The 18,483-nt window shown below is 34.7% G+C and overlaps 1 protein-coding gene across 1 annotated transcript; it reads left to right on the top strand.

The window, feature by feature from the left end:
* The first annotated feature begins 3,448 nt into the window (after positions 1-3,448).
* On the top strand, positions 3,449-18,025 carry LOC144434504 (uncharacterized). Its single transcript, XM_078122962.1, has 6 exons — positions 3,449-3,740; positions 6,184-6,307; positions 11,896-11,999; positions 12,867-12,898; positions 14,301-14,365; positions 16,453-18,025. Exons 2-6 carry the CDS (start codon positions 6,197-6,199, stop codon positions 16,537-16,539), a joined length of 399 nt encoding a protein of 132 aa, XP_077979088.1. The 5' UTR covers positions 3,449-3,740; positions 6,184-6,196; the 3' UTR covers positions 16,540-18,025.
* The last annotated feature ends 458 nt before the right edge of the window (positions 18,026-18,483 follow it).

Genomic DNA, 18,483 nt, shown 5'->3' with positions numbered 1-18,483 from the left:
GTACCGACGACGACGACTACACCCGAAGTGGAAATCAAATGTGCACGTGTGCAACCGCAGTTTCTTACGAAATGGTATCAATTGAACTGAAGTGTCGTAGTGGTCCGGTGGAAAAGCAAATTGCGAGGATCAGAGACTGTGCGTGCTCACCTAGAGCATGTCAATCAACACTCTAACTGGACAGGATGTGCCAAACCTTCTTGGTCAAATGCAGTCTTCTCGATATGTTATGGTAGATCTAGTTATAGTCCAATTCCCTGAAGAAAGCTTGACACAGATAAAAAGGATAACTTTATTAACACTTCTAAGTTCGATAAATACTCTTTTTTGGTTTTCTGTCATGGACCGTGCTTTTCGAGTGTTACCAATAAAATTATCTTTCCCAGCGTATGTGTTCATTTTCTCGATTTTAATATAAAGATATCTTATGAGGTACGTGTTTAAAAATTATATACAGTAGTACATGAAGGAAATTGTTGTTGAGTCAGATGATAAAATGCAGCAATGTCTGTTGATTGTACGTATGCAGCATATGACAGCTGATGTACAAACGTGATGTACATATATTGTACTTGATATATATTTCGAATACTACGTACACAAATCAAGGTAGTTCGTTTATACCATGTACATCACACAATCTGTTAGGGTCAAAATTACTCTAACAGTGATATGTATACGGTGATGTAGATGTAGACACCCAACCACGTCAATATAATTCAAAAACAAAGTAGATACTCAAAATTGTCACTATAAAACTCGGCGAGGCCAATGATAGATAATTTTATTTAATTTATTTGACCATCTGGTCTTTTAAGTGGATAATAATGACAACTGTCGTTCTGTTTTGCAAATCAAATTTCCATGGTGAGTTTTCACACGGGTCACTTATGAATATACTTCAAAAACCAAAAACAACTAATTTGGGGGAATGCATGCATGCATATATGTATGTATGTATGTATGTATGTATGTATGTATGTATGTATGTATGTATGTATGTATGTGTGTGTGTGTGTGTGTGCGCGCGTGCGTGCGTATGTATGTATGTATGTATGTATGTATGTATGTGTGTGTGTATGTATGTATGTATGTATGTGTGTGTGTGCATGCCCTTTCTTTCTTTCTTTCTTTCTTTCTTTTCATATAATTTTGTAAGTACGTTCTTAAAATCATCAATTAGGTAAATAGCTAGATTTTTTGATACATTCGCATAATTAATGATATGTTATAATTATGGGATATAATCATGTATGGTAATTCAAACTTTTAGCTAACATGGTGGATATAGTGATGACATCTTGGCAGATATGTCCTACAGATAGATATGGGATCTGATTAATTTGCATAACTTGTGATCTGACTAATTTGCATAATTATAGCCATGTACTAATTACAGGATTAATCATCGTTGAAAGCTAAGAATTTCATAACATGTTGGATACCATAACTCATTATGCCGATTGGTGTAGCTCGCATATGTCATCAATAATTTGCATAATAAATGTGATCGACCAATACGGTTAGACCTTATCAACTGTTGCTCAGAATACACCTAATTTGATCAATGTCATTTATGTATATCCCCCTTTTGTTAGATATTAGACGTGCACAATTAACCACATTTACCATTGGAGAATATACGTTCCATTGTTAGCTCAGAATATCATGCAACATGTACCACATGACCATGGATTTCGCCAAATGTTGTGGAAATACTAATGATGCCATGAATTATTAGTCAGTAAGACAATTCTCTCATCAAAGGTCGTCGGCTTTTGTTAGTATGTCAGTTGATGATCTAAATTCTAAACCGTTGCATATATATTACTCTACATAATAACTCACTTGTATAATTAGCACTTTCGTGCTGTCTTTATATTGGAAATATAAAAGTCACGATCATGCTCCTCCTCTGTTCTTTAATCTACTCCTCGTAATCTATAGGAGAATGTTTTCATACCAATATCTATATTTAGAAAACAATGTACATTGATTTATAGGTGACAATCGATTAACATCATATCGAATAATGACATCAGGTTTATAATGCTGTAAGGCTGTCGGTACACCTGTTTATATTGAACGTCATAATAACATGTAGTGCCTTGGAATTATGGATTATCGTTACTTTCATAATTAACTAATCTGTTTCCATTTTGGACACACACACACACACACACACACACACACACATACATTCACAAACACACAAACACATACATACATACATACATACATACATACATACATACATACATACATACATACATACATACACCTATGTATGTATGTATGTATGTATGTATGTATGTATGTATGTATGTATGTATGTATGTATGTATGTATGTATGTATGTGTGTATGTAACAGTGATATGTAACTGATTTGTTATATATCACTGTTATACATACATACATACATACATACATACATACATACATACATACATACATACATACATACATACATCCATACATACATACATACATACATACACCTATACATACATACACCTATACATACATACATACATACATACATACATACATACATACATACATACATACATACATACATACATACATACATACACCTATACATACATACATTCATACATACATACATACATACATACATACATACACACACACATACATACATACATACATACATACATACATACATACATACATACATACATCCATACATAGACCTACTGGTCCGCACCCAATAACTCACACAATAACAACAAACAACTCCACACACACAGCACCAACCCACCAACACAGACAATAGTGATGATATTTCTATTGTCTGCACTCTATATAAACAGCACACCCAGAGAGTAGAAACCAGTTGTCTGATGATCGCACTATGCGTGGAACTACGAGTTACAACCAAGAAAGAGTTCCAGTACTACCAAAACTATTCCGCTCTGCCACTGCGGTATAGAACACTTTCTTAGCAGATTGATACTCACCGAGTTACATACATACATACATACATACATACATACATACATACATACATACATACATACATACATACATACATACATACATACATACATACATACATACATACATACATAATCTGTTTCGTAAGAAATACACAAAAACCAGCATATCAGCCACTATATTTATAATGTACAGTCCTTCTCGCTAAAATATTTCAACCTGACATATTTATGACAATAACCACTCCCAGAAGAGGCGTTATTGTTTAAATATGTTTGTCTGACTGATGATGACCCTTATCGCGTAATTTTACGAACACCATAATATTGTGCCAGTGTGTTAATAATTTCATTAAATTTTAACAATCTGCACGTTTTTCATTATTCAATGAAGCTTTAAGCTCACGATGTTTGATTATGTTAATCATATATGTATATAGCCGGTCAACTCCATAAAGGCATTGTTACGGAGTATTATGACAGCGTTCTATTGTTACAGTATTAAACAGTGAATACGCCGTATTTGTCTAGATTTCATCTTTCGATACATCACACTGCAGGCTTGTTTCGTATCTCTGAATCAATAATTCAATAATGCAATTCAGTAAAAAGATATAACTACAGTCATCAACCGACGTTGGCATCAACACGCTTGCATTTTGATAAGCGACTTGACGTCACCTACAGTAAGCTTAGTCGGCCATTTTGGAACAGGTTCCTTCAGCCTCTGAGTATCTACCGAGATAAGAAAGAGACTACATCTGAAGTAAACCGTGAACAAGGTAAGGTAATTAATTGTACACTGGGAAGCCTTAGTTTAGAATTATTACGTGATTATCAAGTTGGAAATGCAAGAAACGCGTCATATTACAACGAACAGTCCTCGTGTCTATTTATCTGATGACAGAAGCGAAACCTGATCACCGTACACCGCACATCGTTGCTATGAATCACCTTAACAATGCGTTCATTGGATATCGCATTGAATACCAGCTTGTCGATTACGATTATTGGATTGGATTACTTGGTGTTATGAAGGGTTTGTTTTTCGCTGGATGTCATGTCCACCGCAGATATCTTGACATGGAGAAAACATCCAAATAACACTCGGAATAAATGCGATTGCTTCGATGTCACCATGTACATTTCTTTACATCATCAATAAATAAAAAGAACACTCCTTTTTGAGAAAAAATAGCAGCATTTTATCGGCTATTTCCCGAATACAGGTTGATGCGAAGGAGGAAATCTGTATTCTAAATTTCCTCAAAATAACAAATGTACCTTCGAATGCTCAGTGATGTTGTCAGATTGAAACAATACAGCACCAGCGTTGCTAGGCAACTAGTATTACTTTAACCTAATTAGCATACATTTCCTTGTTTACACGAGACCTTCAAATGAGCGCCTACTCTTTCTATTTGTATACTTCAGAACGGTTACAATAATATTATAATATTACAAAATGAATATATATATATATGCGCATGAATGTCTTATCGTTTGTGGTTTTGAAAAGACGTGCATCGATATTATATGTTTTCAGATGGCCGTCGAATGGATATGCCTATGAAAATTGTCCTGTCGCACAAAACCTCATTTGTAAATACCATGTCGGATTTTTTAAAGTAGCAATATGTTCAATAGTTCCCACAGTGTGTAAGGAAGGATAATGTTGTACGTTTGTGTGTGTGTGTGTGTGTGTGTGTGTGTGTGTGTGTGTGTGTGTGTGTGTGTGTGTCTGTCTGTCTGTCTGTCTGTCTGTCTGTCTGTCTGTCTGTCTGTCTGTCTGTTTGTCTGTCTATCTGTGTGGACACCATATCTCTGAAACGACTGCGTCAATTCTAATGAAACTTAATACACAGTTTACACACCTATATGAAATTCGTAAAAACTGATTAAGCTTTGGTAAAAATTACATAGATAGTGATGAGATATTTGCATAAATAATAATTTTAGATAATTAGGTAATATCTTAAGAATGTATATGCTTCAAGTTTACGCTTCAAGTTTAACGTGATTTGTTACACACTTTAGTTAAAAATACATGTATCCTATAAACCTTGTTGATGTAACTTGTAATTCCATTGAGTCAATTGCTTAAATCAATTTAGAGATATACCGTACTCTGCCAAATATGGTAGTTTAGGATTCTATCTCACATGGAGGATATCTTGGTGATGTCATATGCACATATGCCCAAGGATATACTAAATACGACTTGCATATATCTCCCTACTTTGCATAATTAAAGATATTTACAAATGAAGGGATATATCGTGATATGATATGTAGCTAAGATATGTATGTGATACTTTCTCAAAATGTGGCATTGATATGAGTGGTGTTGCTTACATTTATAATTTGCATAATCAATGAAATTTACCGATTGTCACCCAGGAACCAATCTGATTAAAATCCGATGTAGATGTCGGCTAATCGTTCATTGCTATTTTATCTTTGTTATTTTGCCTGAATTGATACATGTTTACGTTTTTATCCTGATCGCCTCCTCTACATCTGAACTGGCGCCCATGCCCACGCCGTTCTAGCTAGCCCGTGCCGGTAGCCAATCAAAAGCGACCTTACATTAGGATCGAATGAAACTACAAACGGACACGGACACTACAAAATCACGTTCTCCGTGTGCATAAGCACATGTAGCTGACAATGTTCTAAATGTTTCAACTATACCACGAAGGTCAATTCAGGCAAAATAACGAAGGTAAAATAGCAATGAATGACTAGCCAACATCTACATCGGATTTTAATCAGATTACTCAGGAACTAGCATGATGTATGAGTAATTTGCATTATTAATGGTTAGGCAGTCTATAATCAAGAATTTCACCTGACAATTTGAAAAATTAATAGCCTAGATATTGCATATATCTTTCCTCTGTGTTCTGTGGCTGATTATTTCATATGTATTACTGTATATTGCTATAGGCATGTGACTAAAGGCAACAAAGCGTACTAAAAATTGCATACATAATACAATTTCATATATGAATAATGCACTAGGTAGTCTTTCAATGAATATTAATGATATTATTTGCATATTCACTTCAAAAAAATCGCATTAGGTTTAGAAAATCGGACAACCGCATTGTTTATTTGTTTGTTTGTGTCTACATTTTATAACAAATTGTGCTGGCTGGAAATAGAGCAGCACCGTGGCTCTGTCAGGCGCTTTATATATCTAAATTACAATTTCCTTTTCAGTAATACTACGAATATGGTTGATGCAAGAGTTGACAACGTTTATTTAGCTGTTGAAGATGAAAGTAGTGAGTCTTTGGAGCTGAAGAAGCAGACTTATAACCCAACCTACAATGTGTATGCACAGGTATGTAGGGGGAAAATATTGACTTCATCTATAGCTTAATTCTCCATGTATAGTTTCATTCTCCAACTGTTGTTGCTAAAGTTTGGTAACCATGGTAACACGGGAAAATAAGGTAAAGCTTGCATAGTATCCAATATTTATACTGATTACTCTAATGTTGGTTGGGAAACTCGGTAAAATAGCCGTGTAGGTAAATTTAATCTAACTCGACTACCTTCACAAAAATAACTGCCAATCTTGATATTTTCGGTTGAAAATCAAATAAAAATATGATTGAATGAAATATCGAAAAAGAGTGAATAACAGTGTAGTAGTTTCTGTATTCACTCTGTTGAAAGTGTGACATCTTGATCATAATTCCATGGGCTACTAACAGGTAGTAAGATCCCGGCGGGGGGTGGGGGGTGGGGTTGTTGTTGTTGTTGTTGTTGTTGTTGTTAATTTGAACAATGCCAATATGCATGACCAATAGCGATACTAAGTCTTGTAAGGCGGAGGCTCAAATTGATTGAAATATTCGTTAATCGATGTTTTGAAAGCTGACACCCTTAATGATATATACCTGTTAATTTTAAGACAACCTTGGTGAAGTTTGGCTAGAAGATTATTAAAATATTAAGTGAATTAAAAAGCAAGTGCCAGTCATGTGGAGCCCAATAGTCGCGGTGAATGTTGTATGCTGTACATCGACTTACACTGCCATAGAGATTTTGTACTACATTCTTCGAAATGTCGTCTGCTCGTAAAATAGTATTCTTTTTAAAACAAAGCAAGAGAGTGTGAGACAGGAAAAGTTAAAAGTTTAAAGATAAAGCAATAGGCAACCTCCAACCAAGCTAGTGAATGTGTTCAACTGGACCATTCTTTTATGCAGACTCCCGAATACAGTGAGTGTGACATAATATTTGCCACAATAGCCATAGATAAAAGTGCATGAGTTATTACTAACTTTACTGTAACATTGATTTACAGTGGTATGGCGCTCCACATGGTGAGATTGAGAGAGTACAAAATAGTCCACATATGATGACAGAGCTGATACACAATTCATTGATAAGCGCAAAAACAAATGTGGCATCCAACAAATTTCTGTTCTGTTTTCAAGAAGTACATGATAATGTCTACATCTTGCCACATAGTCAAAAAACTAACACTACAAGACTAGAGATATTTCAGTAACATTTTTGGAATTAGATCATTTGATCAGGCTTATGGTAAATACCCTAGACATCTTTAAAACTTAGTTTTAAGTTGAAATACCACTTTTCCTACATAGGAAAGAGATTGGACGAAGTGCAAAACTATTAATGTGGAAAATACACATTCAAATTATATTTGTATTGAAATATAAAGAAAACATTTTAATTTTCATAATTTGCATTAAATAATTTCACGAGTGCATGTTGTGCTTTCAGCATTTCTAAAAAACAAACCCCCGAAAAAAACAAGCGTGGCGACCCCATATTTTCTTTCCAATTTCTATGAGTATAATAAATGTGTTTTGCAAAAAAATCACATTTGATCAAATTCTCATTACTTTCAATGTTACATATCGACCTTTCTTAATTGACTAAGGACACAAGTACCTTATGTCGCATTGGTTACGTCAATTGACTTAGGGGATTCCAGTACCCAAGGATTGAAGGGCTACGAAAGATTAATTGGGGGAATTAGCTATAATTTACATATCCTGTTTACTTCAGACTTTAATGAGCAGAGGTGGTGAACCTTTACAAAGTTCAATATGTGTGATAAACTAAAAGAACAATGAATTTATCATTGTTGGTGTCCTTGGGGATATTAAGTATAGAAATAATGTATAACAGAGTGTTCCATCATTGAAAAAATATATTCAACTTTTAATTGATAGTATAGATATCATGTCATCGGATTTTTCAAATTGGCAATGCCAAATGTATCTAAATACTGTCTCAGCACAAAGTAGAATAGCCAATTGACGTGTCGTGCTATTTGGGTTAGGTAACTAGGTGAGAAACAATTATATACTAGGTGACCCAACCATGAATATTTCGCTTGCACTAAAACATACCGAGTGCTGTGTTGACTCAAGTTCAGCTCTACTAAGAGTACCTACAAATAGAAAAAAAAACAGTAGATTTATCTGGAGAATATAGATTTCATGTGGGTATTGTGGCTTTGACGCTGTTTGCGAAACACGAATAAGGCCTACAAAAAACTGTGTGGTTCCAATTACACTCAATTTTAGAGTAGGTGGGGTAGGTAGATTTAGAAAAAAATTTCATGTGTGAGTGTCTAATTCAGGCAATTATGTTTTCCATATGGTCTCTGTGTTATTGGTTTCTTCCCATCAGATGTACAGCCATTGTAGATTGGAGGAAGAATTTTATATTATCTTTTTAATTTATGTCAGTTCCGCATCCACTTTTTTTCGCGAGATTTGACAATTTTCGCGATTTTATTTGTTTTTCTCTGATACGTAAAAAAGGTTTAGAGTCGGCAGTGATAACCTAGGTCAGGTAACCGTACCAAACAATTTTTTAGGCCTAAATCGAGAAATATACGGCCTTGGAAACGGATAATAAGTATTGTCAAACGATGAAGTGATAACTCGTAAAGAGCGTCCTTGTAGGAATATTTAGAAACAGACGTTTGAAACAAATTACTCTTTCTAAATGTTACTGGGTCAGGAGAAATCAAATGGAGACAGCAACCTTTTATATAGTTACTGTATTTTGACTTCATGTTTTACTCCGTAATATAGAATCATAGCATTTTCGCTATCAAAAAATAGACCTGGTCCATTTTATTTTCAAATTCACTCATTATATATATATATATATATATATATATATATATATATATATATATATATATATATATATATATATATATATATATATATATATATATATATATATATATATATATGTGTGTGTGTGTGTGTGTGTGTGTGTGTGTGTGTGTGTGTGTGTGTGAGAGAGAGAGAGAGAGAAAGAGAGAGAGAGAGAGAGAGAGAGAGAGACCTATAAAGTAGAGAGTATACATAGAATAACACCTATCACCTGAATGTGATCTGAAATTCTATAAAGCAGTACGTGCAGAAGGGGAGCCTGAAGGCACAACCAGTTCTCGAAAAGCCTTCTTCAGAAATGTCTAATCTCTTATCAATATGACTATGTTAATACCTGGTTCCATTTTGAAGACTTTTCTATAATATTAACTTATTAAATATGCATTCAGAAGACATTTCAAAAGATTGTTGTGAAATTATATGACAAAATAAAGTACTCACGAGAAATCCAGCATGCAATAGTAGACGTGTACTGTGTATGAAAACGTTCAATATTGAATATACGGCATGATTTTTAAAAAGCCGTGAGTAATAAAATCTAGAAGCAGGGTCTAGGTCCTCAGAGCTTCACTAGCTGTAATTAGATCAGACAATCAGTAATCTATTCTGACAAAAATATAAAAATACGAATAATTAGACATTGTTAGAGGTCGATTGTATCTAGAAGTAGATCATGATCGCACTAGGGGTGCTGATTTGTGGATGCGAACCCACAAAAATCAATTTGATTATTTCTTGTTACTGTACCATATTATGTGTGCAGCTGTACAAATACATATACACATAGGTGATTCCAAACTGTTCTGCCTGTACGATATTATGAGTAAGTCAGTATATCTAACAAATCATTTTTTTTTAAAGTTCCACTTGCAACAAGTGCCGCTTCAAAGATGTTAAATATTTTTTATAGAAATTAATTCTTACTTTATAATGTTCCTTATTCAAGTAATAACTATATATAAGTAAGGAAATTAACCCAAACTTAATTGCATTGCAAGTACATTTCTATTAAATATTTCAGAAAGGGTGACCTTTAGGATTATAGGAAGACACCGTATCGAATTTCGATGGAAGTAATTCATGCTGTACTGCTTTGATATTAAGAATCCGTCCAATAAACTATAACTGTCGATATTAACGACTCTTGTTCTACACAGGAAAGGTGTCAGAATATTAATGAAGCACCTATGACACCCTTTCTAAATTTCAAAGCCTAGTATTACGTGCTTCTCGATGAAGTCTTCTGATTTTGTTGGCCTCAGTACTGTACTGTCCAAATAATGTTTGTTCTGTCCTTTTTATTTCTCAACTGTTAGATATATCTTGTATACATGAAGTAAGATCAGACTTCAATATACACTATTTTCGCTCCTTGCCACAAAACCTTTGCAAATGGCATTGATGTAAGATGTATCCCATAGAAGGGGTTTGCATAGTAGTCGCGGCTAGGCAATGCCATCTTCCTTTAGCCTTATTCAGCGACGTTCTGATGTGTAGTCTTACAACTTGATTACACCAGCAGCAACTACATGTGCAGATACTTAATTAACAACGTTTGTGACACCTGAAAACAATATACCAACATATGATAACCGATAGTTATAGTATGGGTGAGAGGTCATTTACTGTTTTGAATAGGACACTTTTGGGCAAACCGGCCTTTGCGCCTTAGACAAACTAATTGATTGGTTACCCAAAAGTGTTCTGCTAACACAGTAAATCGACGAGAACCTTTACTATAACGACGTTATACTTCGAATTCGACCAGCTTTTAGGTTTTTCCCCAGAAAATCAACTTTGTAATCTACAGCCTTGTTACTAACCCAGTATTCTTACCCATCGTCATGTCAATAACAAAATTCAAAATAGAAATTAATCCCATCCCACACATCTCGGTCAAATAATTTCCCCAAAGATTCAGTTTGAAATCCATTAACATGTAACAAAGTTACAATCACATATGTATACGGCCTTAGGCATGGAAGCACATGTCTTTACAGGTAACAGTTGACAATGGGGACAGTTTCATAGAAATGGTTAACAAGAAATACTGACAGTTTCATTCATGGTTAAAGGTTAATGTTTGGGGTTTTTCAGCATAGCCTATAAAGATTCATTAGTCAATCATAAACCTTTGAGTGAATAATGATGATAATAATAATAAAAAAAATTATTGTTTAAACCATTACACAACACGTGTCTCAACGGTCTGCACATAACAAATTTTAAAAACATGATTCAGAGAGAGAAAAAATACACAAAAAACTGATAAACACATCACATCATAAAATCATAACAGTTTGATTAAAAAAAATAATAATACAGGAGACATTAGAAACCCATAAAAATTAAGACACAACCACTTCAACAATACCATTGGTGAAATATGAACGTTTTAAGAATTCCCGCGAATAATTCGAATTTCTCTATCAACCGAAGATTAGATGGAAGGTGATTGCACAGTTTTGGTCCATATACACTAAAAGCCCTATCACTATATAATTTGGAAGGTTTTTTCCCCATCTAACTCCAACATTCTCTCAGTGGTCTGTGCTCTCATGTTGCTTGTTGTCGCCTTCATCTTGTCTGGATTACAAAATGGAATGTAGGACACACATCAGGAGTGCCTTGTATGAAGGCATCAGTGTTCTTAATTCTTACCAGGTTTTGTAATGACTTATTAATTATATAATTTTCAACATAGCATAGTTTCTACAGTAATTAATCTCCCAATCTTTTACGTTTTTGTTGATAGGACGTTGATTTGGATGATGAAAAACAAGCACGTTTGAAAGATATGGAGAAAGAGACCGAGGGAATGCTGCAATTCCAAAATGCTGTTATGGCATCATTAAAGAGGTAACAACTTAAAACACTTTTTCTCGACTCAAATTAAAGCTGCACCAGCTGTAACTGGAACATTATTTTTTCATCAGCCAGCCAACCAACCAACCAACCAACCAACCAACCAACCAACAATACACTCACTTAAAATACCAGTAATTAGGCATTTTACATGTTATAATGGGTAGATCTAAAGCAACAGGTTGAACACGTGATCAAATCAAGGGCATTGATTGGTGGGAGAAGAGCCCAAAATCAAATTGATTAGATTCATTGTAACATATCCTATATATCCTAAATAAATGCATTTAGCCACATATAATCCAATACTGTTCACAGTGTACGCGTACGGCATTATATCTAACAAAATCTAAAAGACTTTTAAAAAAAACACGTTTCACTTGTAGTTAGTACAGCTTTGATATTTATCGAACTACTTCTAGTTCTACCACCGTTATGCTGTTATGACGTCATCACAAAAGGAACAACCAAGAGTGGTATTTCTTTACTCCAATGAATATTTTCTAAACGCTTTCAACCCTGTCTGTTCTTCTTCATCGTTTTGCCCCCACACTTTCTATTACTCTTAGAAATAACGTATCCTGTACGTTTCGCCCCACAATGCAATCCAATCAACCATTCTTCTATGGTGGGATTGTGAAATCGATTGCTTTTTCACCAGTTTACTGAACAGCATATACGATACGAAGTATATAAAATAAAGGATAGGTAATGTTATTTGTGAATATCCACTCTATGAATCTAGGCTGCTTTATTAACACAACACGTGTATTCATTTTAGTTGGCCCTGACTACAAGTTGTTACTTATCCACATCCTAGCTGTGCTGTGTATATAATAATGTGTACCATTTGTTTTACAGGGAAATAGGTGAGAAATGTGATATTGACAAAGGTAATGGCACGTTTGACGGAAATATTTGCTTCATAATAGAATTAATAGAGAATGCAAAAGAATAATCAATCATCTAACTACTAATCAACTAGAATTGTTATGAATAATTTAATTAGATGTATAGTTTTTGCATGCATGCATGCATGCATGCGTGTGTGTGTGTGTGTGTGTGTGTGTGTGTGTGTGTGTGTGTGTGTGTGCCTGTCTGTCTGTCTGTGCATGTGTACGTACCCATCTGATTAATGAGTTTTACAAGACATAGACAGATACATTCCTATATAATATTAAAGCTTGCACAGAATTCACACGTGCACACACACACATACATACGTACGTACGTAAATACATACATACATACATACATACATACATACATACATACATACATACATACATACGCATGTACACACATAAACACGCACACGCACGAACGCACACACACACACACACACACACCCACACGAATATATTGATCACTACATTCATGACATTCATGAGACTTCAAACTGTCATCAGGTCATGTTCATGCTCCTCCGTAGGCTCAAATGAAAGATTTGGGCAAAATCAATAATTAGAAATTTGACAATCTAATTTGTAAGCACTTAAAAAGAAGTGTACCCAATTACATGTAATCTTATAGCTATCGGCTCTATTAAGATCAACGTCAATCAGTCGTGATAGCATTTATCTTATCAGTAAGACTGTCAGCATAAAATAAGCACTGGACTGCATCCTGTATACCGCCAGTAGGAAAACACACACAATTGGATATATAACGAATTGGACTTTGGGTAAATTTGACAATTTTTAGCGTATTTTAGTTACAGCACAGTAACTATAATAATCACAGAAATGTGGCAAGTAAAACCATTTCAAATTTGATGACTAATATTTAACCAAAATTATTCATCACATTTTGGTAGATCATATGACTTACACCTTTGAACTGCTTGTAACCTGTATATTAAAGTCAACTACATTTAGACACGTTACAAAGCATTACTATTCAAATCTTAAAATACCCTTAACATTTACCGATACAATTGGTATCGTTACATTTGTTGTTGTTTTTTCTTTATTTTTTTGAGGGGGGGGGAATAACCTAGGTTGGGGTAACCTTGGTAAGGAAAGCCTGAAGCGATAAAATGAGATGATGGTTGGATTTAGTGCGATCGAATATTGACAACAACGAGCAGTAAAGTTTGAGGATAAAACTACTGACTTTTAAGTGACACAATCAATAAGACCAGTGGTTCACATTTTCATAAATATTGAAGCGTGACAATTTAATTACTTATATTAATAACATAAATTGTATATATTAATTAGAGTGAAGACACATTGTCAGTAACGTGCACATTTCATTCAAACCATAACGTGTCCTTTCCTCGCTTTGTTTCAGATGGCTATGATGTTACAGAAAGGCAATTGACCCTCACTGAAGATGAAAAGATAATGCTTGAGAAGGTGAGAAGTCAAAACATGTCGTTATTGACGGAGTTTTGATTATTCAAAGAGTAGTCTCACCTCCTACCCAATCTAAATCAGTCATCAACCTAGGGCTACGTTAATTTCTTTTTCAATGTGTGAGGTGTAATATAAAAGTGTTAGGGGTATATGTTCAATATTTTATAACGTGTTATATATCTAAGTAATAGAAGCAACATAGAGATATCTACTCCAATCCCCACAAGTATAATATTAATAATACGTGGTTGAGTCTTCCAACGATCTATTTTTTTTATCACAGTGGCTCGATTAACTTTAAACTTATGATTAAAAAAATATTGTGATATGAATACGCCCCCCCCCCTGATTATCAGTAGAACTTACTACTAACAAAAAGGTTTCAGGTATTTTGTTGGAATAGAACTTTGTATTGTGCTATATATATTGTCACATTTATACCCAATGACATAGCCACTTTCTTGTTCATACGCTACACGCACAGTTAGCTTACTGGTGGAATTTTGACATGTGTTTTTTGGTCAAATATGCAAACAGTTGGGTTGGGAATATATAACAGTGATGTACTAGGTTAGGTTATATGAGTGCAATGACTTTGTTAGTTGGTGAAAATAACAATCTCTACTCCAGTGTATCAACGATTAAAGATGTCCGTATTGATTTTCCGACGGTATAGTGCGAATCAAAACAGTATTTATAAAAGACGCAATAGTAGACAGAGAGCATGTTGATAACCGAGGTTTACTATACAGGTGTATTCATTTACGAAGCCAGCAAAGCTACGTTAACTATTTTGTATCACGTTAGCCCCAACCTTGTCACAATACAGCATTAGAAAGCAAACTGTGCAGGAACAAAAGTCAGAATGGATTCAATTGCTGCTTGTGTCTGTTTCTTGCAGAGGGTGATTTATGTACATTGTAATACACTTGTTGCATGTGTCTGTCAACAACTGAACAGAATGGCGATACGAGTTTAGTCAGTCATATGTTATTAGTATGTGAAACCAATGCGAGGTATTGACAACCTCTTGACATGATTTCCCCTGTGGTAAACATACAGGGACTGACAGCAAAAATCAATAGTGTTATTTGCAATCATGTTGAAGAAGTGACTTTACTCGATCATTTACGAGATTGTGTTGCTATTCTGCACATCTTTGTATGGATTTTGGATAATCTATACGCGGTATACGTTATCTGAAAACAACATGATCAGCGTGTTGCCAAGTACTAGTATTACTAATTTGTTTCCACGAACCAAAGCAATGGTAAACAGGGCCATTCTATTTTAGCAATAGAGCAATGCAGCTCATTATAAAACATGATAGTTAGGAGCAAAGTGGGTGCTAACATTCATTTTGAATTCGTCGCTTTGTATACACGCCCACAGTCGAAAAGTGGGTTGCCGTGATCGAGACAACAATGCTTGTAGAAAGTATCCGTTTCTAATTACTAAGTAGACTGTTCGTCTAACACTTTTTGTAGACAATGAAGTAATAAAACTGTGTACATAGTACTTGTCATTCTGCAAGGAAACGGATTTTGACGTAAAACGTAAACACATAGTTAGGAATAGTAATATTAACGACACCCAAAGCTGAAAACACAATTATCACTTCACACGAAAGGTGTGTTATCAATGTCTGACAGTATACCTTATGAAAACTGCAGTCTCAATCAGACGCCTTCTTGCATGTTGACTGAATTTAAAGTGTTCTCAATGCTTGATGGATAGGACATAGTAGTATCAGTCATCAGGAACATTGTTAGCCGAAATCAACAAAGCACAACACATAACGCCTACAACTATTTATTTTATCCAGGGAAACACGTATTAAAGTTAAGTAATCGCTATGTTTTCGTTAGGTTTATTTCATTTCGTTCACTCTTTTCTTTTCTTATACAATACTGCATGTGGAACTTGATTGATCGTTTTTGAAATACAGGTCAGACCTATTCCGGTGTAGTTTTTATAGAGCTTGAAAATTTAGAAAATTAAAAGGTTTAGGTTTTTCCTGTTGTGCCAATGACGTCATATAAGTAAGTGGCTTCAAATCTGTCATTATGTTCTGTTTCCTCCAATAGTTGCGGAAAGTAGTGGAAGTGTGTACCGAGCCGGATCCGACGAAAAGACCGACAGCGAATGATATTCTGGACATGCTTGAAATGTAGGCTTCTTGTCTGAAGGAAATGCGTGGTGTAATAAAAACAAGCGTTCCGATGTTTTCTTAATTCATTCTTTAAAGTTGATATTATACGTAATTGATGGTATTATTCGCAGCAAAATAAAAAGTATCGATTTGTAACAAGTTGACGTCATAATTTCTTGTACAGGCTTATTAATTATTCTGTACTCTTTCTCTCATAATGTAAGCTTACAATTTCATAAATCAAAAGCAATTTGCGGAGATTATAACTTTTCACAATTAGCAAATTAACGAGTACATTTTAAGGATAAGCAGTTGGTTAAACCACCTACACAGTTATGTCATATTTTCCTAACATTTACCTGTTCTGCTGCAGTTCACAGATTCCCTTACCAAATTCACAAAATGATGTACCAGTTATAAAAAGGTATCTCAACAAACGTGGGGATCACTAATAGAAATAATGCACGTATTTCATGAAATTTTCAGATTCCACGATGAAATCAGGTGAAAGCACACCTTGATAAAAAAAAAGATCAAGTGAAATTTACAGCTACTCGTGATCTTGATTCTGTTCTCTCTCGAGTTTTGTTGACATTTTGCTATATCTTCGTAGAACATATTCAATTTTCTAACATTCATGACGATAGCTGTAGTATGAACGTCTTTACATTCCAGTTATACAGCGAGTACAATCAAGAGGGAAGTGGAATTGTTGAATTTCGGACTAGCACATAGATATCAATGATTTGTGCACATACACTTGGCTGTGATTGGTGTGAGCATTTTCACTTTATTCAACGTGTACAATTTCAAGAATACAGCACCTGTGGAGCTTCTTTTACTGTGTATGTCACGGTATTTGAGACAGCTTTCGCAATATTGCTCATAACTGTGACACGAAATAGTGCAAGGTACGAACAGTTTTAAAAGTGCTGAAAATTGAGTACCCCTCATCATTCTTGATATAACAAGCAATTGCATTGTAAGTGTAAACACCTTACTTAGCAAGAATGTAATTTTACACCAAATATAAAATCCTTGTGGTTGTCGAAAATTGATTTCGGTTGATGTATGTGTTTATAACGGAAAGAACACAACGCACAACTTGCATTGATCATCGAATCTTTACGTATGTACACGAATACATTTCTAAATAAGATAACCTTCACTCGTTCTTTCTATCATGAATCGCAAGGATTCCAGAAATAAAACTGCGATGTTTATATTTAAATTGAGAGAGGTATATATTCGATGACGAGAAAGGGATCTGTAATCGGAGATATATTGTTCACAGCCGGATGCACTGCTAGGTACGGTGTTGTTGATGACGTGTTAGTAAGTATCGCTATAGATGAGTGATCGTGTGACAAGACAACGTGAACTGTTATACTACGAATGAACGTGCCAAGATACCGCCATAAACTTATACTGTAATTAATCCTCACAAATTTACCCAGCTGTATGTTCAACTTTAATACGGCAATCCAAATTGTGCGTCATGTTTTGTAATCATTCAATAATTTTCAACCATATATAGATTTTGCACTGTAGTAATTTTCAACTTTTATCAAAATTAAGCAATAAAAATGGTTAATCTTTCAGGCCTATACATACGTGTCGTTGCATTGTATGGAAGATGAAGTTCTTTTTACATTCAGAGTTGGGGAATCATTGCAACAAAATATCTGGTTAAAAGAGACACTGGCACTTTATGTCGTATATTTCGCATCAGAAACGGAAACTTGTGGAACTAAATATGTCCAAGCTTGTCAGCTTAAACTTTCATCTTAACCCATTGCCGTAGTTACCTTGCTTGATACATTGTGTTGCACACACTTGAAGACATCTCCTCAGAGACAGTTGGCACGAGTATCTAGTATTGACCATAAGATATGCCAACTCGTTAACTAGAAATGTTACTTGTGTTAATGATGCTTATTGATACTGTGTATTGAAAGTGCTCCTA

Source organism: Glandiceps talaboti, chromosome 4 (assembly GCF_964340395.1).
Source record: "Glandiceps talaboti chromosome 4, keGlaTala1.1, whole genome shotgun sequence".
NCBI lineage: Eukaryota > Metazoa > Hemichordata > Enteropneusta > Spengelidae > Glandiceps > Glandiceps talaboti.
The sequence above is the reverse complement of the archived record's forward strand: the minus strand, read 5'-3'. Positions and strand labels throughout refer to the sequence as shown.

Coding starts and splice junctions, on each gene's coding strand:
- LOC144434504 (XM_078122962.1), top strand. CDS start 6,197: ATGGTTGATGCAAGAGTTGACAACGTTTATTTAGCTGTTGAAGATGAA. Junction 6,308..11,895: donor CCTACAATGTGTATGCACAG/GTATGTAGGGGG, acceptor TTTTGTTGATAG/GACGTTGATTTGGATGATGA. Junction 12,000..12,866: donor GTTATGGCATCATTAAAGAG/GTAACAACTTAA, acceptor TTTGTTTTACAG/GGAAATAGGTGAGAAATGTG.